At 32.7% G+C, this 25,687-nt stretch overlaps 3 protein-coding genes across 21 annotated transcripts in view; 1 reads left to right on the top strand and 2 right to left on the bottom strand.

Moving 5' to 3' along the window:
- The window catches only part of LOC125054611 (restin homolog), a 54,469-nt gene extending 52,235 nt beyond the window's left edge, over positions 1-2,234 (top strand). For all 12 annotated transcript variants that reach the window (XM_047656605.1, XM_047656604.1, XM_047656607.1 and 9 more), the window contains one exon: positions 1,871-2,234. In XM_047656605.1, the coding sequence (XP_047512561.1) occupies positions 1,871-1,917 (47 nt within the window). In that variant the 3' untranslated portion in view covers positions 1,918-2,234. The remainder of the gene's footprint in view (positions 1-1,870) is intronic.
- Positions 2,235-2,655: 421 nt separating this feature from the next.
- Positions 2,656-3,961, bottom strand: LOC125054612 (DNA-directed RNA polymerase II subunit RPB11). The gene is made up of 4 exons (XM_047656617.1): positions 3,761-3,961; positions 3,588-3,677; positions 3,330-3,504; positions 2,656-2,799 (listed from the first exon to the last, which is right to left on the bottom strand). The coding sequence occupies exons 1-4, from the start codon at positions 3,811-3,813 to the stop codon at positions 2,764-2,766; spliced, it is 354 nt and encodes a 117-aa protein (XP_047512573.1). The 5' UTR covers positions 3,814-3,961; the 3' UTR covers positions 2,656-2,763.
- A 1,554-nt stretch (positions 3,962-5,515) lies between these two features.
- LOC125054291 (syntaxin-1A) overlaps positions 5,516-25,687 on the bottom strand; it is a 64,186-nt gene continuing 44,014 nt past the window's right edge. The window contains exons 4-9 of one of the 8 annotated variants that reach the window (XM_047656064.1): positions 21,938-22,012; positions 20,875-21,131; positions 16,751-16,888; positions 15,854-15,964; positions 10,087-10,181; positions 5,516-8,591 (exon numbers count right to left, since the gene is read on the bottom strand). In XM_047656064.1, the coding sequence (XP_047512020.1) occupies positions 10,104-10,181; positions 15,854-15,964; positions 16,751-16,888; positions 20,875-21,131; positions 21,938-22,012 (659 nt within the window). In that variant the 3' untranslated portion in view covers positions 5,516-8,591; positions 10,087-10,103. Of the gene's footprint in view, positions 8,592-9,300; positions 9,417-10,086; positions 10,182-11,917; positions 12,211-15,285; positions 15,965-16,750; positions 16,889-20,874; positions 21,132-21,937; positions 22,013-25,687 lie in introns of those variants that run through there. The other 7 variants (XM_047656068.1, XM_047656066.1, XM_047656069.1 and 4 more) reach the window with 7 other exon arrangements.

Below are 25,687 nucleotides of genomic sequence, written 5' to 3'. Positions count from 1 at the left end.
GAGGAAAATGAATAAAATTTTTATTGTATTACAAAGAGAAAAGTTTGGCAATTATGAATGAAAAATGATATCTGGCAAATGTCCACCACGACCACGCTGACAGATGTTGATTCTTTCATCAAAATTTTTAATCACTTTTTGGCAAAATGGAGGGTCTATTTCGTTAATGACATCACGGATTTTGAGTTTTAAGGCTGCAATCGATTCGATTGGCTCCGTATAGACTCTGTCTTTAACATACCCCCACAAAAAATAATCCAGTGGTGTTAAATCACACGATCTGGCTGGCCACTTAACAGCTGAATTTCGCGAAATTATGCGCTCGGGAAATTTGGTTTGCAATAAATTGATCGTTTCATTGGCTGTGTGACATGTGGCACCGTCCTGTTGAAACCACATTTCAGTGATATCCATGTCATCAATAATAGGCCAAAATTTAGTGGTTAACATCTCGCGATACCGTGATCCATTGACTGTTACCGCATTTCCAGCCTCATCTTCGAAAAAAAACGGCCCAATCACGCCTCCAGACCACATAGTGCACCACACAGTAACACGTTGAGTATGCAAAGCCTTCTCAATAATTGCTTTAGGATTTTCAGAAGCCCAAATGCGACAATTTTGCTTGTTGACGTACCCTGACAAATGAAAATGGGCTTCGTCTGAAAAAATGATTTTTTCAGAAAAACCAGCAGGTTGTTCCTGAATGAACTGAGCGAATCTGCGGCGATTTGAATGGTCGATCAGCTTTAATTCCTGCACCAGTTGAATCTTGTAAGGCTTCAAAGCCAAATCCTTTCGCAAAATTCGCCATGTTGTGCTTTTGGATAACCCCAATTGTTGAGAACGTCGTGAAATTGACAAATTTTGATCTTCTTCAACACTGTGGCTCACGGCGGCGATGTTTTCTGTTGAACGACCCGGTCGAACACGTGTTGGTGTTGGCACATTTTGTACCGAGCCTGTCGACTCAAATTTCGCGACCAAATTCTTAACAGCGGTCTCAGAAGGACGATTATGCTGGCCGAAAATATCAAGAATTTTACGAAATGTAACTTTAACAGAACCACCATTTTTATAGTGGATTTGAATTATTTTAATGCGATTTTCGAGCGAAATTGAATTCAGTGTAATAATTGCCAAAGCACCTGCTACGAATACCGCCAAAAACTAAATGTCAAAACTATCACGTTCTCGGTGTTGCCACAATTGAAAAACAAACTTCTTGTTGAAATACCCTTTATATTAAGAACCTACAAACACCCTCTATAACAATGTACTTTTAAAATTATGAACACCTAATATATACATAAAATATGTATTATTTAGATGTATCAACTATGGTTTTGTTGCAAAAGTTAGGTTCCGGAGTTGTTTGGTAAAAACCAAAGATAACTAAATTTAGACATCAAGGTGACGGGCGATTAGTGTTGTCTATAGACATTTGGCTGAATGAAAAAATGCTACTTATATATTATAGTATTATAAATTATCATATAGATAGATTAAGAAATATAATAGTGCTAACATTTTAAAAGCCAGCTAGGTATAACTGTTTACAATGTGTTATAAAATTTTATTCACAAATTAGTAATACTGGATAACTTTAAACAGAATACTAAAATTCTTCATTTGGAAATAGTTAATTAAAAATTTTGCATAATCAAGGAAAATAAATAATCACTCTCAATATATCATAATTCATGAAAAAGATACCCCTATTAGTAGCATGTATACTACTCCATCGGAGGTTGCATACTAATAATAAATACAATATTAATATAAACTAAAAGTTATCCTTATTATTACTATAATTCTAATATAGGCTATTTTTAAGTCCTCCAAATTTACTTAATAATATTTGTTTCAGTATTTGGGCATGCTACGGAGAACTGTGATGAAGAAGAAACCTTCTAATAACTATTTATTGTTTTAATGTTACCATTGTTACTGTTACTTGTTTCATTCTAGGTATTATTATTTATTGTTTACCTTGTTATGGTATCTCGTTTTATTCTTACTAGATTTGTATATAAGTATTGATTTCATATAAGTTTTAATGCCATGCATGCCTGTTTTTAAGAATGATTTTCATATACATTGTCCTGATATAATGTATAATGAGAAAAGACTAGGCACAAATAAAATAATCATCACAATCATGTTTCAAGTAATATACACATTTGTCCAATAAAGAACACCAAGTTTTTTAATAAAATGGAATTATAATAAAATGCTTTTTATTTCTGGATGTGTACAACTATAAAAAACATGAATGTTTTTAATGCATCAATATGAAGTTTTTTAATTATTAGGTTTTAAAACTAAAAAAATACTCCTATAACTGTGGGAAATGGCTTGAAATTAAGCAATCTCGTAGAAAAAATTATAGATATTTGATATGCTATCGCTACATATATAAACATGTTCCTTAATTAGAATAACTGTTTGAATATTAATCACATACAACTATACTGTTTGTCATTTGTATGTGGGAGCAACAAGGGTAAGAAAATTAATGTTCATAAGTGAACATTAAATATGTATCAATTATATTTTACATTTTATTGTGTAGGTACATCATCTCATTAAAAAGGACTTTTGGAATCTTATCTTAGCCAGAAGCTACATAGGTGACAAAATATAGACCTAAAACTTGTCTCAACCTTTTATTTGTAAAATTAAAAATAGAAACTTTTTAATTTAATCTTAACACTCATATATTTTAAGAGTCACATCACAATACTTATATTCTTCAACTTCTCAATCTAAACCATCTTTTTTCTCTTTGATAGCTTCCTGAAACAGAGACAAATTTATAAAAATTGTAAAGATATTACTGTATTTTTCGGGATAGTTTAAGGTTAAATATTAATACAGGTCCCGATGTGGCAAGAATTTACATACAAATCAATACACACACCTACATATTGAAAAAACAATAAAGTTATGATATTTAACAGTAACAAATTAAAATATTTACAAAATACATAACTTTTTCTACCACTATAGGAACTTACATATAGAAAATCTTTTATCAGTTCAGGTAATGGACAATTAATAATATACAGGTTTACATTAAGCTTAGCTTCATATTTAAACATATTTCTCACTCAAATAGTTTAAAAAATTGTGTGTTTATACATAAAGCCTAAGCGAAGAAGCTTGGGAGCTTGAGAAGCTTACCTTATAATTCAGAGAAAAATACTACTAAGTAAACATAAACCTAACACAGTAAATGGGTTGGGTGTGAGAGTGACGTATCCAAATTTGGGTACATCGTTTTCGCATCGTTACCCAGTAAATTAACATAATAATAGTTAAGTCACCTTAAACCTCTCTTCAAACAGAGATAATTCTGATGTTAGATCTGTTATTGCATTCATAAATGCTTCCTGTGGTGTGTAGTCTGATGTCGTCTGAATGCGGAGTACAAATTTATGTTCTAAAGGATGTGGTACTTTGTATCCAGCAAATAAAACTTTTGGGTCCTTAAGAAGCTGGCTGCAATGATAAATAGCTGAATTTATTGACGAAATATATCAAACAATAATCAAGTTGTAACTACAAATACATTAGCTACTTACTGTCGAATCATATTGCCGAGGGTATGATCTTCCTTGTTTACAGTGAAAATAGCTGCATTTGTTACTTTAGTATCTTCTTCTTTTTGTACCCTGTAATGAAAACGAGAACAGACGAGTATTATGATTATACTAATGATTTGTTAGTTTAAAACCGAAAGCGGGAAAATACTTACTTCTTTTCTCCATCATACAAAAGAAATGATTCAAAGGTGGGAGGTGCGTTCATGGTTTAAATCTATAGGATTTGATTTGTTTAAAAACTCTGGGAATTGAACACCAACCAGAAAATATATTGTGAAAATGTTAAATATATGTCAGTTATTAAACTCATAGACTGTGTTAACAAACAAATAAAAACTGAAAGCAAGGTTTTTGAACTGACAATTGACATTTTTATCTGTGACATCCAAAATTAGCTGTCAAGTCTGGGCGGAATGATCCGTCAACCGACGTAATTTTGCGAAGTCAGAATAGTGCTAAACTCGTTATGTTGACAACACTGTCACATTAATATAGTTCGACAGTAATAATTATCTTTATACTTAATATTAAAAAAATATAAAAACATAATTTTTGTGAATAAGTAAATTGATTTAATAATGAACGAATTATTTTCTATTATATATCTTACTGTCAAGGCGCTCGTTTGCATAACCTCCATACCGGTTTTCTTTCCGAACATACCACGGTTCTTAAAGTTTATATGTAACTAATCGTCTTGGAAAGGTTTTCATTTTGTCTAATGTTATTCATTATGTAATAACGATAATTATACACTAATCAAACTACAATTACGAAATTGTTCTTCTATGGTAGCTCGTCGACTTATAGCAGAAAGTTTATTTCGAATCTAAATATTATAAGTCTGTAGTTGCTTTTAATTTAATAACAAAGATCACAAGTTGTCTACTCTAATTAAAATGTAACTGGCCGGAAACGGAAAATAAAACAAGTTTTATAATCTACAGAATAAACTAATAGATATAGTGCTTTTCATGAAAGAAGTCCCGCGGTGGTTTTTGGAACTAAATTTGACATGTCGGCAATGTTGTCATTCGTCGATGTTATCAAGTTCGTTTGTTGTGGTAGATTTTTGTGAATTTTTAACTAGCTTAGTGCATTTTAAAGATTGATGACAATGCCAAAAGTTGTAAAAAGTTCGGCTAAAGAAATGATATTAAAGGTGAAAGAGTTCTGTGAAGCGGAACATAAGAATCAAGGTGTTTTAATACCACTAAACAATGTTCGGAAGAGAGTTGGCGCCATAACGGGTACTTTTTAGAGTTGCCATTTAATAATTTTTTGCTGTATTGATGGGACTTTTATGATATAAATTCGTTTTTGCGATAAAATTGAATAAATACATAACGTGATGAAACTAGGTAACTGAAATTAAAACATATACTTATTACATATTACATAAGCATTATAAACTTAAAGTTACTATTATTTTTAATCGTTCATAATTTAATTGCAGGTGTGTCAGAGAAAACTGTAACAAGAATTACAAACGAAGGTATAATAGCGGCGTGTACTTCGAAAAAAATTGTAACCCAACAATTATGCAATAAAACTCTGAATAAAAAATTGTATTATTTCTTTCCACTATTTTCTCATCTTTTCCCTGTAAGTAGGTAGAACACCGCTAATATAAGTAAATAAAAATATACTTTTTACATAACAGAAATATTGTTTCATCGAAGTATGCAGAAAATAATATTTGATAAATTACATCTGCTAAATGTAAATAAAATAGGTAAATTTTTTACTCATAAATGGCAATATTACGTTATGCGATTGCAGCGCCGCGTCTGGGGGACTTCTTTCATGAAAAGGACTATACCTAGTTATTGTTTTATTTTTCCTTTTGTCATTTATTTCTGTTACGGAACTTTTGTTTATTTCCAGAAGAATAATAAAAATACATATCACAGCAGAAAACACCGTTTATTTTATAATTATAAGAGAATTTCAGATTGATAACCTACGTACAGAATATAACTATAAAACAAATCTAACTTGAATTTTACATTGTGTTCGGAATCTCACTGTTATATAATTTACAATAATATGTCATAACCACAATAATGATGAATGAATTATTATAACTATGTAGGTACTTTTTATAAGTGATTATTTTGAGTACAAGAAAATTGCTGTACGAATATTTTATACCAATTTCCGTTTTTACAAAATAACCAAAATTTTACTTACTAATCAATCTAGGTAATATTTTCTGATTAAATAACATTTTAAAAATAATATAATCATAATAAATCCTATATAAACATCAATAATGTTTCACATTATTCAACGCGAACTGCGAAGCAACAGCGAATAGATTGAAAATAGAAAGCCCAAAATGTAGTCGATTTTAGAAAGAATCTATGTAAAAGACTAGCGACTCTACTTTTTAATAAGAGCTTGTCATTTGTTCACGTTTTTCGGGCAATCTCAAATGCACCAACTTTAAATATAAACCACGATTATAGGTATAACTTCATTAAAGGGAATACAGGTACTTTAAATGCGTAAGGGTAAATATTGAAATAATTCAGGGAAAGACTCAACTTAGGTATAAATTAAATGTTGACGTGTATTTAAGCAAGCTGATAAAATCTTAAAAATACATCCTTTTTCGTTGTTGCATAAATTCACAAAGCGGGACAAAATACATAGGAATTTCAAAATGAGCTCTCCTATAGCTACTAATAACGTATGAACTTTTTTAAGGAATGTTACTTATATGGACTAGAATTAACAAACGTAAAAATTTCGAAACAAAGAAACATCGGTGGATATTTCAAAATAAGTTAATAATCTTTAACACTTACTAGCTATCATTTCTGTTAATGTAATAAAATGCTATAAGAATTGACACATAAGTATATATAAACTATACTAATTGTGTTCTCACACAAAATTAGCAATCCAATAACAATATGCATACTATTGATAAGTAGTTCTGAATATGTCGATATCTAGATTTAAGATTAATATGTTTCAACGCGTCTGTTACGAACCTAAGATCGTAGCGGCTTTATGGTTACATTTGAACACGAAGATTTCACTTACAGTACTAGTAACAGAATAATACGTCTGCAATATTACGATTTAAGATATAGATAAATAGAGATCATTGAAAGCTGACTAGAAGTTTATTGCCTACTCTACGTTACAAACGCGGAACGAGCGAGACGGCCGGCACGTGGCGTGCCGCCGTGCGCTCGCGTTCGTCCTTGTGCGAAATGTCTGCTGCGGCGCTGCGTCGCGTCGCACCTATATAACCTACCTTGGTGTCGAGTTCGCAGCCTTCGAGGCAGACTTAACGGAGGCCACTCTAGCAAGCGTTTCTCCACCTAAATCGACTCAATACTTATACTAGAGACAATGAAAGAGGCAACTAGCTAGTGTCAGCGCGATGGGGACACACACGAGAGGCGCCACGCGTAAGCGATACAATTGACTGCCAAGTGAAAAATACTGGTGACACCGTAATGAATCTACAGAGAAAATTTTATATTACATTCTCTACGATTCCAAAGGCAACTATAGGGAATCCTACTCTTAATAAAAATCTAATTACACTATAAATGTTAAAATTAACATTGCTTTCTTTACAAGTGCACGCTCGGCTCACGAGATGGCGTCCGTCCGATTTTATATTTAGTGCCGTTATACGTCCGGGCGATGACTCACAATCCATCCGATACCGCAAATACTAATAATAAGAAAATACTAATTTAATTATTGGTGCTTTACTTCGAGCTTTACCTCTACGTGTAATATTACATATAACATAAGTACCGCTCATACATACATTTACATCGTATTGCTGAAGACTTTGTAATAAGTTGATAATAATTTATTAAAAAATTACCCTAGCTATAACGGCTACATTATGTATTACTGTACAACGCAGGGCTTAAATTACCGAACAGAACATCCGCTAACATTGAACAATTATTCCGACTAATTCAACCGAAGCGCTCGCCGTTCAAAATGTTACTCGCGATAACAATTATCATTTAATGTTAACTAAACAACTGCTACTATCACACATTCGAAAGTTTAAAACAATTTTACAAATTGTATCGAACATTATTGCTATGACGGCAAACGACGCGGCCTTCCGCGACAGACGGCCTACTGCCACGGCTGTGAACACTCTTATACTAAGACGAATTGATACCCGGAGATTTCTTTTAGTAGTTAAATAAAGGAGTCTTGCGTATATAGGTTCACAGCAGTGAACAGCGGGCGTTATAACTACAAAATTTGTACTGTTTTCTGTCACTCGAGGAGCACGCGACAAAACCGAACTACGGTCTACTGCAGTCATGATTATGCGGAATGTAGGAAGGCAATATACAGGTGTGCTAAGTATAGCTGTTTTTGGAATATCTCTATTATAAAGGCTGTAATGGCATAACCATACCTGCAAAAGACCTCGCATAATCCTATACTACAATATTTCCAAAAACAGACCTAATTAGAAATCCATGAAGTCAAATGTATCACATTTATGATATAATGTCGATATTTCGACTCTATGGTGTTGATGCGTTAAGCACAGTCAACGCGTCCGCAAATGTGACATGTCAAAGTGACATTTGACATTTCAACAACACCGCGGATGTGTCATATGCTTCACGAGCTATAGTTATCACATGATTAAATACAGAACACATTTTTATATTCTTTAATTTCTATCTGTGGATTAACTTAACGAACTACTGTAACAAGATCTACTTCAAATTGTAGTCCGGATTAGAACCAGTAGAAGCAAGAGTACAAGTCGCGCAAAAAAACTAGATTTCGTGTCATTAACGTCATATAACTATGTCCCAGCGGGGCTATAATAGAATTCCTTTGGAAATGGAATGTAATTGAATCCTTATAGATAACATATAGGTAACACGAGTTGAATAACATTAAGTAAAGGAGCTCCGAAGATAGTATGGGTGGATCGTAGGCACCAAACACAAACTTGCTTTCATGCTCCTGAAAAGTTACGTCCTTTTACTTAAAAACCTTTTATAATATGAAAACATATACATTTTACAGGGGCTGTTAGATTTCAACGTACTATAAGCCTTGATTGCTAAAGAAATGTTTATATATCTAAAATGGCGTATAATACGTATCAGTTTAGTTGAATTTTTACATTTTGAGGTTATTTTAGTTCTCGGTTCTTAAATAATTTAGAAATGTATCTAAGAAGTAAGATAACTCTCAAATATGATTACCAAATGTTTAAATATTGAATTCACCTAATGAGTATGTTTTTATCATTATGAATACTATATGGGCCATGCTACTTTAGGTTATATGATTTTAAAATGGCATCAAAAACTAATTCAATAGGCACTAATTTTTTTGCCTAGGATACTGTGTAGCATGCACTAAGACTGTGTTAATAACTAATGTATAATGCCATCTTCAAATATCGGGAATTTAATTTCCTAATTAGGGGGTCACAACACATACCAATCGACACAAATGATTAGGCTGGGCCTCAATTTAGAATTTGCCGCGATCCATATTTTAACAATTCCCTGAAATCTTAGATCTCCATGAATGATAATCTATCTACGAAATGGAGCAATGCGTCATGCAAATAATCTCCAAAATATTGATCGACAATATCTACGCGATGATCTACTAGACACCGACATGTTAACCGCCAGTTTTCTCAAACGAGATAACGGACCGTTAAATGCCAGAGGAATCCAGTCCAACCTGCCCCGTTCAGAAGAAAGTGCTATACACGTAGGCAGTCGCGATGAGGCAGAGCACGAGTAGGCACAGCATAATCATAATCTTCTTCTGCACAATGACAAAGACAACACATATTAGTACACTAGTTTAGACCGGCGGGCACGAGGTTGTGGTTTAGGACTTGCTTACTTGACGCTGTATTAACCAAGGAACATGTCAATTGTCAATGTCACAATATTAGTGATTCCTTTAACAACTGTGTTTTTAAAGTTGGTCACACTTTAGTAATTAAAATTGTGAATGACCAAAGTGTGACCGAATTCAAACAACCCGTGTTTTGTTACCAGCTATATGAAAATTCCGTGTTCATAAAAACGGAACACACTATTGACAAATAAAATCATAAACAAAAATTATTTATCTTGACGTACCGTTATCTACCATTAAGATTAAATCGTTTAAAGTTTCAAATATATCATACATAAACCAGTAAACCTGTCTTTAAATAGTCCATTGTCATTGACAAATATAAGTCATTATTTACCAGCTGTTACAAAATAATAAAAAAATATATATTTTAACTCAGTATATACTTTTAATAGCCGCTTGTCACTGAAGTGTCAAATGTTGTGTCACAGATAATCCAGTAAATAAATAAAGCATTAATTTATTATTCGTAATAAATAATTGTTTTATTTAAAATCAATATACATGCGTTGAAATAGTAAGTAAGCAAGCCATAGCTCTATTCCCTCGTGACCCGCCGCGCACAAATTACCTCAACCGCCGTCGCCCTCACAGGAAGTAACTCGAAACGTAGCCGACGACGACCAGCCCCAGTATGAGCAGGCAAACAAGGATCATAATCTTCTTCTGTAGTAGACCATGCAACAGTACGCTTTATACCAAATACTAATAGGGCCGTGTGTGCGTCATTTGCCAAGGAAAAGAAATAAACCAAAAAAATAAAATAAATAAATGTAATTCTCAATATTAACATATTTACATTTGTTGTTCGATTGTAGAGGTCTCATTTGAAACGTAATTTTGGATGCTACCCTATATGTAAAGCAAGAGGTACCCTCATTTTGCAAACATACACTTTGCTATTACATAGTTTGTATCTTTTTTGACAAATGAGCCCTCTAAATAGCAATAAATCCCAGTCTTTTATAAGGGTACCCGCAAACAATAAAGATTACAATGAACTTCGGTTTTAAATATTTCGTATGCGGAACACAGAGAAAAACATATGCAAATACTAACAATAAAAAAATCACAGATTTTTTTAACTAGCAACAATATGATATAACGTACATGTGCGCTTCGTAACTATAATTATGTACTATAGTAATTTTTAATTTATACAATTAAATGCGAAGATAACATCAAACATGACAAACATTTTTAAACTGGCAATAAAACATTAAATTTCTTACAACATTTTACAAATCATAGATTTTAATTAAGCAAAAAGTCAACTGCGTTCCTATATCAACCGAATAGGAACAAAATACTGAAATAAACATTCCGATATCAATAAATAACAATCTAAATTAATCGTTAGTAAGTACATACTTAGTGACTTCAAATTTGATTGAGGGTAGTTTAAAGAATTACATAACTACCCTCACTAACAAACGTGCAATATGCCTCAAATACATGCCGACCCCTCTCATTCAAGAACATTAATTAACTAATTGAGGCTTATAGTATATTTTTATAACCAATTATTATGTATGGTATACTATACATGGCCATTTAAAGTCCACATTATTTTAATCAAATTTGAGTCACTTTAAACTCATAATGTGCATTAACATATTTAATATTAAAAAATACTGGTTGTGATCTTAAGTAATCATATCAAAAATTGAGGAACAATTAGAAATATTAAATGCAAAGTTATTATAGCAGTTAAAGTTTCGAATGTCCCAGCTTTGGGTTTTCATAAATATTTACCTATAACTTGAAAGCTTTAGTAGAATGCTTTGTCTTGTTTACTCACTTGCAAAGTATAAAGTGAGAGATAGGGACAGAACAAGCTATTTGAAGGTACACTTAAGGTATAAAAACCCAAATCTGAAATATAATAACACGTAATAATAGAAAAGAAATAACAGGTCTATTAACATAGTTTATGCTCCACACGAGACAATATTTACATAATCACTATATACACTTATAAGTACAATTTAATTTATTGCACTTTACACGTATTGTCTTAAAAAGTAGGATTAAATTTAAATAAATCGCCTAAATTGTAGTCTAAATTAATTTAGCACACTTAGCGAAAAATATGGCGTCATCATTCCGTTCAAACTAAAACGATGACGTCACGAGTGAACTTTAGAGGAATTCATAGTACATTGAATTAACGTATTAATGATAAAAACATATTATTTTTTATTTGATAACCGGAAATATTAACCTTTTAGCAATTTCTATGAACGCATTTTTTTTTTAGAACAGATAGGAAGCTCACTCGATAAGTGATACCCAATGGACACTAATGACAGAGGACTCGCGAGTGCGTTGCCGGCTTTTTAAATCATTAATTCAATGTATGCTACGTTCAACGTTCGCTAATAATGCGAACGGAGTTGGTTCGCATTATTAGCATGGCTTAATACAAAATCACTTTTACTATCAACTAAATCGGGGGTTTCCTTCAATTGAATAAAAATTAATGAAATTGCCAAGCACTATTGATTGCCCGTATTCCAACACGTATTGCCAACTCAGGAGAAATACACGTTTTAGAATACGCATTAGCGTACAGTTTCACTAGATTGTTCGTTGATCACGTCTGAGCTCCGTTGAACTATTTCAGCACAACAGCTAGCACTATTATTAATATTACCAGCGTAACTGACAGGCATATTATGAGGAAGATTTTTTTCTGGAATGACAAAGGGAAAAATAAAATAAAATGGATCAAAAAAAACATGCTACGAGCGTGACAGCGCCAAATATTAATTCTGCGATTGCACGGACACGATTTCTTCAAGTATTCGTATATATTGATGATATTTAATGCGAACATGTTCCGTTTACATATTAATATAAGGTTGCTGGTGGACCATACCACACCTTCATAATTGATACGTTTAACATATATATTTTTTTTAAATTAATTAGTATTACTTTATCTATCTGTAACTTCCAATCTATATATTCTTAATGGCCTCGCTGAAAATTATACTTCTTTTGGCGCGTTAGGGAAAAATGATGAGAGTAAATTTTTACGATGCGCGCGAACACCGTCACTTAAAACCGACACCCTGAAGTAAGTCAACATTTTATTTTTTTATATTGTTAGTGACGTTTTTTCTACAAACGTAGAGTAAATTTTTTGAAAAGATATATTATCTTGTTACGCCAAAGAAGTATAACTTCTAACGCGTGTACATAAGTACACACACGTTTTTTTTTTATTCTACGAAATCAATTTTCTATTTTGGCGCTGACACGCTGTATAATATAATTCTAAGATACTGATTTGAGCAAACTAAAATTATCTTTTTTCTTTTTAGGTTATAGCAATATCGTGCATTAATACTACCCAAAATACCCACTTAATAGCTACTTAAAATAACTGCGACATACAAAAAGCAGATCTACAGTTAACTTGCGTGATTTAGACATACATTGACCAGTTATTAACATAACACACTTATAAATGATATATATTTTTTAATACAGTTGCTCAAAAAGTGGCGTATTGCAGGGACGTATAGCGTTCGGGATGTGGGCTATTACACACTCGTGCTTTTTTTTTACCTTTTCCGAACTAGTGCGTTTTCTTTCCCAACTGTCAAAATAATGTCTATTAAAAAGAAAAAACCAACCACGAAGTTTTTACTAAAAAAAAAATCATAGAAATTTTTATGATTCATGCAAATATTTCTAAAAAGAAGCTACTGCTTTGTTTCAATATAAGATTTAATGATATGATTCAATGAGTTAGGTTAGATTTCATTTCATCTCCTTAAATTTCATTTCATATCAATAAAAAATTGTACTGAAGACTTGGCTGTATGGGCATAGTTTCCTTTGCCTACCCAGAATGGGTGAAGAAAAAAAAAATATCTGCTTATATTCTTTTACGGTTGGCGCCATTTTCCAAAAATGTTCTTTGCGCGTTTAGTTGTTTGTTATATTATATATTAAATAAACATGAAAAATCATACGATATAAATAATAGTTTGTCTCAAACAGTAAATAAATATGCAACCTAAAACTTCTCCAGTTAGTATAAAAAACTGAACCAATGTATATGTGAACAATAATTTGTATAAGAAATAAATGATTAGTGAGTTGAGTTTATTGTTTTTTTATTATTTTATTAAATTGCTTAATTTTTTCGCAACTGTATTAAAAATAGTCGTTCAGTACACGTGCGGAACCATCATTGCAACTTGTTCCGACTGTCAACCCTCACCTTCGGCTGCGCCTCGGCTCGGGTAGACATTTGTCGAAACTCTTTGCAATGACAGGCTTTCCGCACTTGTAATGAAATATACTATTTTTTAATGTTACAGGAGGCAAACGGGCAGTAGGCTCACCTGATGTTAAGTGATACCGCCGCCTATGGACACTAGCACTGCTAGAAGGCTCGCAAACGCGCTGCCGGCTTTTTAGGAATCAGTACGCTCTTTTCTTGAGGGACCGTAGGTCTATTGATTCGGAAATACTTCAGTGGGCAGCTGGTTCCACATAAAAGTGGTGCGCGGCAGAAATTGCCTTAAGAAACACCCATTTGTGGAACGATGAACGTCAAGGTGATACGGATAAATATCAAAAGTGAAGGAAATATAAAGAATTTAAAATTGTCAATTAAAAATGTATTAATTAATAATTGGTTTCATTAAAAATTTATGTTATGTATAGAAACTGGCGACTTTCACTACCAGCAAATTAGCAATTTTTAGTCTGTGCGAAGTGATTTAATTCTTATGACACGCTGCTACGTGTTATTTTCATTTATTTACATATTAAATACTGAGTCAAAGTGTAATGACGTAAAAAGTTTTCAACAAAGGTAATTTAGAATTTCAGCTGCTTTAATTCCCACGAAGTTATCGTTTCGCACAGACTATAAGCGGGATATGCCAAAAACAGCGTACATAGATTAAGCGAAAGCACAGGCTAAAGCACACGATACAACCACAATGCTTCAAAGAAGTGTCGAACTTTTTTATTCCAAAAAGTTGACTGTCAAGCGTTGTCAAACCTTGTGGTGGTTACGTTTGACTTTTAACACTTTTGACGGTTATTTGAGATGTGCAGTTAAATACGTCAGACTTCACACAACGCTTTGACAGCTCTTGAAGCTACATTTAAATTTTATTTTACAATTTGGGTTACGAGTTCTCTAGAATTTTAACTTATAGCATACGATATGAAGCAAGTGGTGGTGAGAGACCATGAATTGTTAAGTTCACAAGTATTATCAAAATTGACAGATGTGTTACAATCAATGTATGAATACTTTCTTTCAAATTAACTAGAATTTCGATTTCCTTTTGATGTTATATATTATGAGTGTTAAGTGTATAGAGCATGTCTCCTAATTATAAGTGTAGTTGTTATTGAAATCAAAACAACTCATGCAAATATTGTTCATGCGAAGAGAAACGAAGCGAAATAAAGAAGAAATTCGTACAATCCCTGATCGGATTATCTCCCTCTGCTTTGAGTCGAAAGAATATTCTTAGTTGTAAATGAAAACCGCAGTAGTTGATCGAAGGTACATTCTTAGTAGTTAGTCCGTTGAAACCTCTTAGAAGTTGGTAGTAGGAATAGTCTTAGTAGAAACCTTCGCAGTTAGTCGAAGAAATTATTTTCGCCAATCAAAACTTCCTGGTTGTTAGTCAATAAAACATTCCTTGTTAGTGTCGATAGAAATTGTTTAGTAGTCGATAGAAAGTTTGGTTAGATCCATCTTAGGCCCATTTTAATTCGTAGCCCATACCTTCCTGGCTTTTCTCGCCCATTTGTAGGCCTGGACTAGTTCGCCCCCGCCGGTTTCCACGTAGTTTGTCGCTTCACTGACATGATGCTCGATGCGGTCAACTAACTCGCCCTGCTCGCGCTAAGGTAAGGCGCTGGGGAATGGGACGCGGTTCCGAACGGCCGATTGGTTCATATTAGTAGTTAAAACCGAAAATCTAATAGATATAGATAATAGAATTCATAAATTAGTAATCGAGTAAAGAAATTCAAACATTAGACCCACAGCGGAACCAGCCGTATGACAATAAATATAAAACCGACCGAAAACATATATAGGTATACATAGTGTGTTAGTTCATAGCGTTACAACAGGCGAAGAATAAACAAAGACATACATAGTGTTAGTTCATAACGTTAGGCAAATTACGCACACAATAGAAGCCCACTTCCATTTCAACAATTAAAGCCAGTGAACCAATCACCAATTCGTAAATGGAATTTCACGAAAACAAAAAGGAGGGTAGGAGGTTTAGGGTAGGAGGGTAAACAAAAAAAATACGCATTAGCAAATTGTGAGGCGAACTCACCCGTCGAGCTTTGCTCTGATATTTTAGGGCCTTCTTTGTATCCTGCGTGGCCGTTTGGACATAGTCCACAGCGTGTTCAACATGATACTCAATGCGGTCGATCATCTCACCCTGTAGCCATTATTATTATTTACTGTTATGGCAACATTAAAAATTACACCATAGCAAAGTTATAAAAAAATAGGTTAACAACCCAAATTACTGCAAAGCACGCACGTTGTCAAATGACTTTAAATTCAAGTAATTTATTGTATCTTTAATCATTACTGTTAATTTTAATAAAATAGAATAAAAATGCTACTTTAAATCCTAATAATCGAAAATCAATATGTTATAGAAAACTTTTTATGTTAAATCTCAACGTTGTTTGATAAATTTTGAAAAAAATCTTTGTATAATACGTGTAAAATATTTATTTATTTTAGCTTAGTTCTCATATGAAAAGAAATTCACTTTCATTAGATTTTAAAAATCTTGATAAGTTTTCTAAACTCCATTATGAGGACAAGGTTGCTATCGAGATCTTACATAAACTTCAACCTCATCAATGTTTTGAATTAATTTGTTAATATAATATTATATATATCTATATAATATTTAGCATCAAAGAGACGAAAATCAGGAATCGATTACGCCCTTCGGAAAATACAGAACGAATTTTAATGTTTTGGTTGATTGAAAACGGAAATTAGAAAATCAATATCAATAATGTAGTATTTTAACAACTACCCTCTTTCTATTGAAATTTTATGAGAATCAATTTTCGTATACCTTCGAAATCAAACAATCGATTCTAATATGACACTATTTAACTTTAAAATACAAATTATTAAATTTGTTTTGAATGCTACTATTCTAGATAAAATAAATAAAATATTTAGACAAAGTGTGTTTGACCTGGCTTTCGACCAACATGGCCATATCCATGAACATATCGTGGAGCTCACGGATCGAGGTCTCCAGCTTGATGATGTCAGCGTGTCTCGCCTCGATGTCGGCGAGGGTCTGCTTCGCCTGCTGCGTCTCCATTATAATCTGAAATTGTTTAATGAACAGTCAAGTCATGTTACTGTGTGTTAAATTCTATTAGACCAATTGAAGGAAGGCTTGAGTATATAATTAAATTCCTGAATAAGATACTTGATGTAATATTATTTTTGAAGTGAAACTTCTTTATCGGGGTTGGAAAAAAATTTAGTGTAACATTTTTTCGTTACGCGTCACATTTTTCCGTTACGCGCCCTCTTTTGAAGTGAAACTTCTTTATCGACTTATGGCAGAAATTTTGTAGCAGGTTACGCGCCATGTTGCTTTTTGAAGTCAAACTTCTTTATCGGCGTTGGAAAAAAATTTACACACATTTGTCACATTTTTCGGTTACGGGCCATCTTTTTCTTGTCCCTACCACGGTTGATCCGAAGAGATTCAAAGCCATTAGTAACAAAAATATATAATAACGATAATAATGATAACAATGATAGTAATACTAATAAATCTATTACAATTAATGAAATTTTGTAATAATCTTAGTAGTACAGTAATAAGTTAAAATGAAATAATTGTATTTGTATTCATGTCTATGATAATAAAAGCCTTTTGTTAAACTTAATCTAATTTAACTTTATTTAACCAATTTCTGTAAAGTTGCATATAGTAGATCATTTTTCGAAAAATAAGGTCATAAAGAAGTTTCACTTCTTACGTGTGTACACCTAGTACACGCACACATTTTTTTATTCTTAATGCCATCTCCCACTTTATATAAGTAGCCTAGAATTACTTTCATAAAAAAATACACAGTTCTATTATCTCTATATAAGAGTGTTGTTTGATGATTTGCTATTTTAAAAGAGTACCGAGAGTTTTTTACGCCGGCTTTTTCTTTCGGCCTACAACCCTCTGTCTTCTTTGCCGATGAGTAGGGATGTCTACTGATTCAAATTAAATGACGTGGATTAAGCGATACCTGTATCTTATATTTCATAATAAACATATTTTTTATTTTTATAATTATATTAATTAAATTTAACTTTAATATTTTGTTTTCTTCAACTTTGTATTATTTCTTTTGTGTTAAACAATTTTGATCTATCCTAAAATTACGGAAAAGCTGCCCAGTTTATTGAGTTGTCTGTCGTAGTCTCGAGACTTAGAGCTTAAGACTTAGCTAATTGTAACAATAGTTTGTTTTTAAAAACCAGGATTAATATTATTATTTGTACTATATAAAAGGGTTGAAATACGTTTAACATAAATATTTATAAATAAGCTCGTTAGCGTATTTGCGTGTCAAGTGCTAGATGTATACAAGCGGTTCAAAGACGTAATGACGTATGATTGATGAATAAAGACGTATGATTAACCCTAAATATTATTGCATGTGAGACGGATATATTTAGTTGCACACTGGCTGAAGTCACAAGAATTGCATTATTTAAAATTAATTACAAAAAGGTTTAGGTTTTATATTTTCTTGTTTTGTTTTACTTATGTTCTTAGTTAAATTTTTATAATAAAGTTTTCTATTGTATAAGTATTAAGTTACTGTAAAAATAAGGAAATAACTAAATACTATGACTAGCAAGGTCAAGGACGTAAGCACGCACGAAAAATAGCCTATTCATACTTTTATTTTTAAATATAATCCGCTAAAACTGGCACTTTTAAAATACCATTAAACTAAGGTTTGATAAATATAGTTATCATAGTGCATTGGTAACATTGATCAAGGTATATGAGTAATCTCACTCTTAGGTAACTACATAATTATAAGAGTGATTTCATCCGTTGATTAAGATCTTTGCTTTACCGATATTGTATAAATATAATATGAATAATAGTTTTTGCTAATTTAAATAATCCACTAAGGATAAAAGGGCAAATTTATCGTACTTTCACTGTTAAATTTTCATTATAATACTTTATTCAAACCTCTGGGTTATTTATTACCAACAAGACCCGTGTTTTTTAACACAATTGGCCCATTTCTTTATTTTTATACGTGAAACGCGAAAGATTTTCGAAAAAGTAGCAAATAGGTTTAAGAATAAATATATACTAATTAAATATTTTTTACCTGTTAAATTTTTATTAAAACAAAAATGACTTTAATATTACTCGACATAAGTTTGAGTTATAATAAAGTCTTTAGATATGTACACTATTGATAAAAATACAATGACAATAAATTAACATTTTCTCCCAGTTCAAGGGCGAAACGAAGAACAGCCCTGCGATTCTGTAACTCACTTCACGAACTCACACAGCGGTTTTCGCATCGGCGGTCGCTCTCAAATCAGTCGTGAAGCAGTCATTTTATGATTTGGCATTCTGAAAAGGTGGGAGCTTGTACTTTATTGTTTATCAGAATGCCAAATCATAAAATGACTGCTTCACGACTGATTTGAGAGAGACCGCCGATGCGAAAACCGCTGTGTGAGTTCGTGAAGTGAGTTACAGAATCGCAGGGCTGGTTAGAAACTGCGCTAGTTATGTCACCTTCCATGTCCTTGAAAAGCAATGGCAATCTATGATTTACGTTCAGTCGTCCATAAACACGATTGTTTTATAATCGTAGCTGGTACAAGCATTTATGTAACTGATTATAATAGATCTTGATCAGCGTATGCAAAACCTTGTGTTGAAATTGACGTAAGACAGTTAATTCTAGAAGTGTTGAAAATTCATTCTTGATCCATAGTCGGATCTGTCAAATGTCAGCCAATTTCCACCTGTTCCTTATAATTCAAACTTACAATCAAGTATACAGTAATTACGTTTTTCTTAACCAAAGTAATAATGTACCAAGCAAATGTAACTCATTTTTACTTTATATAGAGTTTTTATATGATTTTAGAAAGAGTTTACTCTGTACATACGTTTTTGTAAGTGTAAATACATATAAAGTATAATACACACAATGCAAACATACCTTCATACTTAGAAAGATAGGCCAAGTTACCATTACCACATATATCGCGTGTATTACATTAGTTTGGTGCGGGTCATTATGCACGTGAGTGCAATTACTGTGATAGTACGAATATCGCATAATACATCCCGTATTATGCAGTAATATGCTTGTTAGCGCTTGTATTGGACCAATAAATTTGTTAATGACATGTCGCTCCTAATAAAGCATTGGTAATGATAATTGTTCATTAATTGTTTAGATGTTGTTGTTCAACCTCAACCTCCTTATATATAATTAAGAAATAGTTTTCATTAGGCCCGTGTCACCTCCGAAAGTATATTTTTGCCATTATGATTCTTATGAAACATTCCTCCAACTTTGATTTTGAATAATGCCGTTGGATTCAAGTGCACAGGCGCTAATTAAAGATTGAAGTTGGTTCTACCGGTGACCCGAGCTGGTGCTTTCTTAGCTCAACGAATAAGTAACGCAATACAGAGAGAAAATCGTGCCACCATTAAAGGTGCACTGGCGCAGGGACCAAACTTTTAAAATTGAATTTATCCATTTTCAATATTATCATTATTACTATGTAGGTTAAGAATATTGTAAATTATTTAATTCAATATATTTGAAAATTTATAGATTAATATAAAAAAATATATGCTCATTAACTTCGTCACGTATCTACTGGTTTAATCAATACATTTCCGTAGAGCATATATACAATCAAAAATATTCTGCAAAATCAAAAATATATTTAAAGAAAGTGTTGTGACAATAGATTTTTCTTTATATTATTTTGGCTCCATTTAAAAATTGATTGTTTTCAATGTTATTGAAATATATTTCTTTTAATTTAAACAGTTAAAACCTGAAGTTTATTGCATTTTACACAATACTTTTATTTACAATGAATTTATATGAATGGCTTGTACGCCATATATCAGACTATTCTTTTACAATAAACTTCTTTTATATACCTTATTCTGCAAAAAGTACCTAATGGCCGAATCAAATGGAACAATTGAGAGTAATGACTATCCCAACAGATAAGATCCATTCGTGATTTCAATACATAAAATGTATAACCAGATTAAACACTCACCCCCTGAGTAAACACAGCCGGGTTATCTTGTTCCAGCATCGCCTCCAGTTCATCATCAGTAGTGGCTCGGCCGGTGATCTCGAGCTGCCGGAGTATCCGATTTTTGCACCGGTCTCGGTAATCCGTCTGTGTACGGTTGTACTCGGTCATGACCTCGACAAACTTACGAGAGAGCGTCGAGTGCTGGGTCTTTCTTATCCTCAGATCCGCTGAGGATTTGTTCGAGTGCTCCTCTTGTTCGATGTTCTGCTCTATGTCTATGGACGGGAATAGGTATTTTGTAGTCAAAGTATTAAAAATCAAATTCACAATTTCAGTCCTAAAGGATATTTAGAATGAGGGGCACTTCACGTGAAGCGCACAGTGGGAAAAAGTGATGTGGTAGAATTTTTTTTTTGAGTAAAAAATAGTTTAGAGGTTAATTTTTTTTTTTCAAAATTTTATTTCTATTAAAAAAGGGAAAAGAAAGATCCTATATGAATTGCAAAGCTTGATATTAAAAAAATCCTTCTCCAAAAAAAAAATCGGCATTTCAATTAGCATTTTTTAATGAAAAATAAACATCATAAAAAAATGTTACGTATTTGCAATATAAACAATTTCTACGACCTCACTTTTTTTTTGCTGTCCGCTTTACGTGAAATGCATCATGAGTTATATAAATAATAGCGAACAAACACACCAGAAATTACATTAAAAATAATGTTCTTAATAATTATTGTCGCCGAAATAGGACTTTTAACTTTGGACAAGATAATTCCAGTTAAATGGTTCAAAAATAAACAGATGATATTCGCGAACATATTTCGGTTTAATACCATTTCATGTTACGATACACCGTCAATTTCATATATGTACATACCTTCTTACTATACATTATTTATTTATATTTCACGGGAATCGATATAATATGTATTTGTTGTCGATATAATTTCAGAATTAGAAAAACCTTTTGCACTGAGCTTAAATAACGAAACCATACCTGTTCAAATGTCGCAATTACTCGTGATTTCTTCTGTAGGAATCAATAAAAGTTTCAAGTAAATTTAATAACAACACTCACGTTTTAACTTTCCTCTAACTTTGTTCGCAGTTTTCTTGATATCGGCCATGAGATCTTCTAACTCGTGCTTTGTTTCTGAAAAATATATAATATTTTTTTAATATAAACTCTATAAACATTTCTTGTAATGGTAAAAATTATAATGTATAAGTATTTTGCTTGAGATTACTATACGAATAACACGTCACCATCGGACAGTATTATTTTTTTTTATTAGTCTTCTGGGCTTAAAATGTAATATTTTTGATAGATTGATTGATTATTTATGATATAATTATTAAATAAAAATATTATTGATATACACTGATTGTGTATCAATATTATAACACTGATTACTACTAAATTATGTGTTACATGTGAAAATGGAAAGAAAACGTTTTCTTTAAAAGCACTAAAATATATACGGCGAGAATCACATAGCACTTGGATTACTATATGGTTGCGCCACGTAAAGTCTACGTATCTACATTAGTTGTATGGTTTGACACCGACCCTCCTTACTATTCCTATCCCTTTCCTTTACACACAACTATTCGTGCTAAAAGGTGATGGAATGATACAAAGAATCCTGCGCAAGGAACTTGTCGAAAGAAGAGTCGTTGTTTAGCACTCGACGTGGTAACGTCAACAGTCAACTTATATTTCTAATTATTTCGATCTTAGGATTTGGTGGCTCTGCACCATTATATATATACTATACTCAGCTGTAAATTGTATTTATATTTATTGTTAATAGCTTCATAAAGACAAATAACACGAATAAATAAAAAATACATTTCTACAGTTGTACGTAGTTCAGGCGGAGGGTTATAGGTTTTCCTATCGGATCATGTTTTTAATGTAAGAGATGTCTAAAATTTTATTGGAACTCAGAAATCGTCGTAATTCAGTTAGGGATCGAGTAGGATGTAAATCGAGATGGTTGAACAACATAAAGAGAATCGCTAAAATCATGTTACAAAGCTAATTGAAATTCCCTTTACCGGAGAAATTTTCCAAAGCATATTACAAAGAAAAACCAACAGAAATCAACATTCTTTTCTAGAGAATTTCCAATATTAACTAATGTTGGCCTAGTGGCTTCAGCGTACGACTCTCATCCCTGAGGTCGTAGGTTCGATTCCCGGCTGTGCACCAATAGACTTTCTTTCTATTTGCGCATTTAACATTTGCTCGAACGGTGAGCATCAAAAAAATCGTGAGGAAACCGACATGTCTTAGACCCAAAAAGTCGACGCCGTGTCCAGGCACTGGAGGCTGATCACCTACTTGCCTATTAGATTTAAAAATGTTCATGAAACAGATTCAGAAATCTGAGGCCAAGACCTAAAGAGGTTGTAGCGCCACTGATTTATTTTTTTAACTAATAATGGACAGTTACGATAAACCAAAACATATTTCAATCGTCAAAGACTAGTAATTTTAATCACAGACTAGAATAGTGTATTGAAAATTGTCTTTGACGTCTTTCTTTATAATATCTACCATTACTTATGGTAAAACAGGGATACGAGACAAATTGAACAAAAATGTATTTATCCAAAGAGACAGAAGCATCCAGTGATTACCTACCAACAAATCTTACGCCGTCAAAGGGTTATTATCATCAATTATAGAAGCGATTACGTCTGAGGTACATAGACAACAGTTTATGCCATTCAAAAATAAACCTACAAACTCTATCATATATACAAATACAATCACACATACAATCTAGTGCAGACATTTTAATATTTCACACGGCGCTATGAATATAAACGTCCCATAATAAAAATACCCACGCTTATACAGCCAACGCGTGGGAGCGTAATTTAATTGCTTGTCTAGTGCAGTGACGCTCGATCAATAGCACAGCACTCCTGTATTTTGATATACGATTTTACTTTGCATTATTTATTAACATTAAAAATGCTCCACATTGTGATGGTAGATATACTTCCGCTGAGCCACTTTTAAGTACGATTTAATAACTATAATGAAATTACTGAAATTTCTACAACTTAATTATTGTAAATATTTGCGTATTTTTGAAGTGAAACTTCTTTAGGCGCATGAGGGAAATTTTTTTACGGATGCATCACTAAGATGTGCAGCGTTTTTGTTGATGAAAAGGGAGAGGGCGATAGGAACCGATTGTGAAAGGGTGAACCTTATAGAAAATCTATTTTTAAAATTAAAATTTCGTTAAGAGAAAATTGATGAAAGATACGTACGTATATTACCTATATGCAAAATAATTATTGAAATCTCAAATGACGAATTGTAAATTAAAATGCGACGTTCTTTTTATTATCGAGGAATTAAATTTATAATTTAATTTTCGACACTTTTAATATTTTAAAAACAACTAAATTCATTAAATTCCTAATATATCTTCCTTTTTCCCTCTCTCTAAGTCTCGGAAAGTTTTAGATATGTATAAATATGAACAAGACTTAAAAATTAGTTTGCCAAAGAAGTTTCAGGTGTACTTTGTATTATATATTAAATAATATTTTTATTTTTATAACAGCAAACTCAATTCCGGAGGGCTCGCGAGTGCGTTGCCGGCGTTTTAAGAAATGATACGCTCTTTTCTTGAAGGACCCTAAGTCAGTTTCGGAAATTCAGCGCGGCAAAAACTGCCTTAATAAACACTCAGTTGTGTCATTCCACAATTCAGTTGTGGAATGACGGACGTCGAGGTGATACGGGTGGAATTTCCTATTCTGCCTCGACGTCCGATGATGAAACTCAGCTACAGGCATTAATACGAACAACTATTCTGAATATACAACTAAATATTTTTATACATATTATACCCGCCATAACTAGAAGTTACCGAACAAACAATAATTGCAGATTGCGATATTGTCCACTACGGCGCAAAGTTAGTCAATTAACTGGAGGCCACAGCCTGATTTCCTCTAGTCGAAGTTGAGATATAATCGGAGCGATAACAAGTGCCATTTCTCTGCCGCAGGGCGCTCAACAAAGTGATACAATTAGCAGTAAAGTCGACTTATAACTTACACGAACTTATCTAACCATATAAACATTTCAATTAGACTTAACACATGGGTGAGGACTTGTAGCTCCGGTCTATTAAGACTTCAAGACATCTAATTCGTATTGGTGCAGAAATACGACGGGCAGCTGGTTCCAAACATCGATAACACAGATCTCACATCGGAAACTCAGCTGCAGGTCTTCCAAACAACTCCTTCGAACCTCCATGGTAAATGCGATAGAAGAGGCTAAGAAACCCAACATCTCTACGCAACGCCAAGAGATCAAGCCGCTCGGAAAATGACAGGTCGACGACTATTATATAAGCGCGGGCTCCAATTTCGCCATGCAGGCTAAATGTTTGATTTTTTATATCTCTCCACATGACATGGAGCGATTGCATCAATCAAGCATCTTGTAAAATAAAACAGTTGGTAATAAAAGAGTGGCAAAAAGTTACTTTCCAGTTCTCGTCTGTTCTTTCTCTCCCTTTATTCGAGAGGCCGTAAATATAATAATCATTATCATTTAATACATTTTTTTTAGTTGAGTATACAATAAGTAACACTACTATTTGTCCCAAATGTTTATAGTAGTAACTAATACACTATTCATCTACTACTACATCATCCCAACTAATGTTAAGTTATTAGAGGCATCATCATCTATCCAGGAGATGACTGTTGAACCACTGCTAAGAACCAAAGTAGATAAGCTGCTAAGTTTGGTTGAATGCAAACTAGGAACTACTTCGAATTGAAC

The sequence above is a fragment of the Pieris napi genome, chromosome 12, assembly GCF_905475465.1.
Source record: "Pieris napi chromosome 12, ilPieNapi1.2, whole genome shotgun sequence".
NCBI classification, from domain to species: Eukaryota; Metazoa; Arthropoda; class Insecta; order Lepidoptera; family Pieridae; genus Pieris; species Pieris napi.
Note: the sequence above shows the minus strand (reverse complement) of the source record. Positions and strands in the feature narration are given on the sequence as shown.

Excerpts from the sequence above, each read along its gene's own strand:
- LOC125054612 (XM_047656617.1), bottom strand. The coding sequence starts at position 3,813 with ATGAACGCACCTCCCACCTTTGAATCATTTCTTTTGTATGATGGAGAA. Across the intron at positions 3,678-3,760 it reads TTGTATGATGGAGAAAAGAA|GGTACAAAAAGAAGAAGATA; the intron begins GTAAGTATTTTC and ends TTTTCATTACAG. Across the intron at positions 2,800-3,329 it reads TGTTTGAAGAGAGGTTTAAG|GAAGCTATCAAAGAGAAAAA; the intron begins GTGACTTAACTA and ends TCTCTGTTTCAG.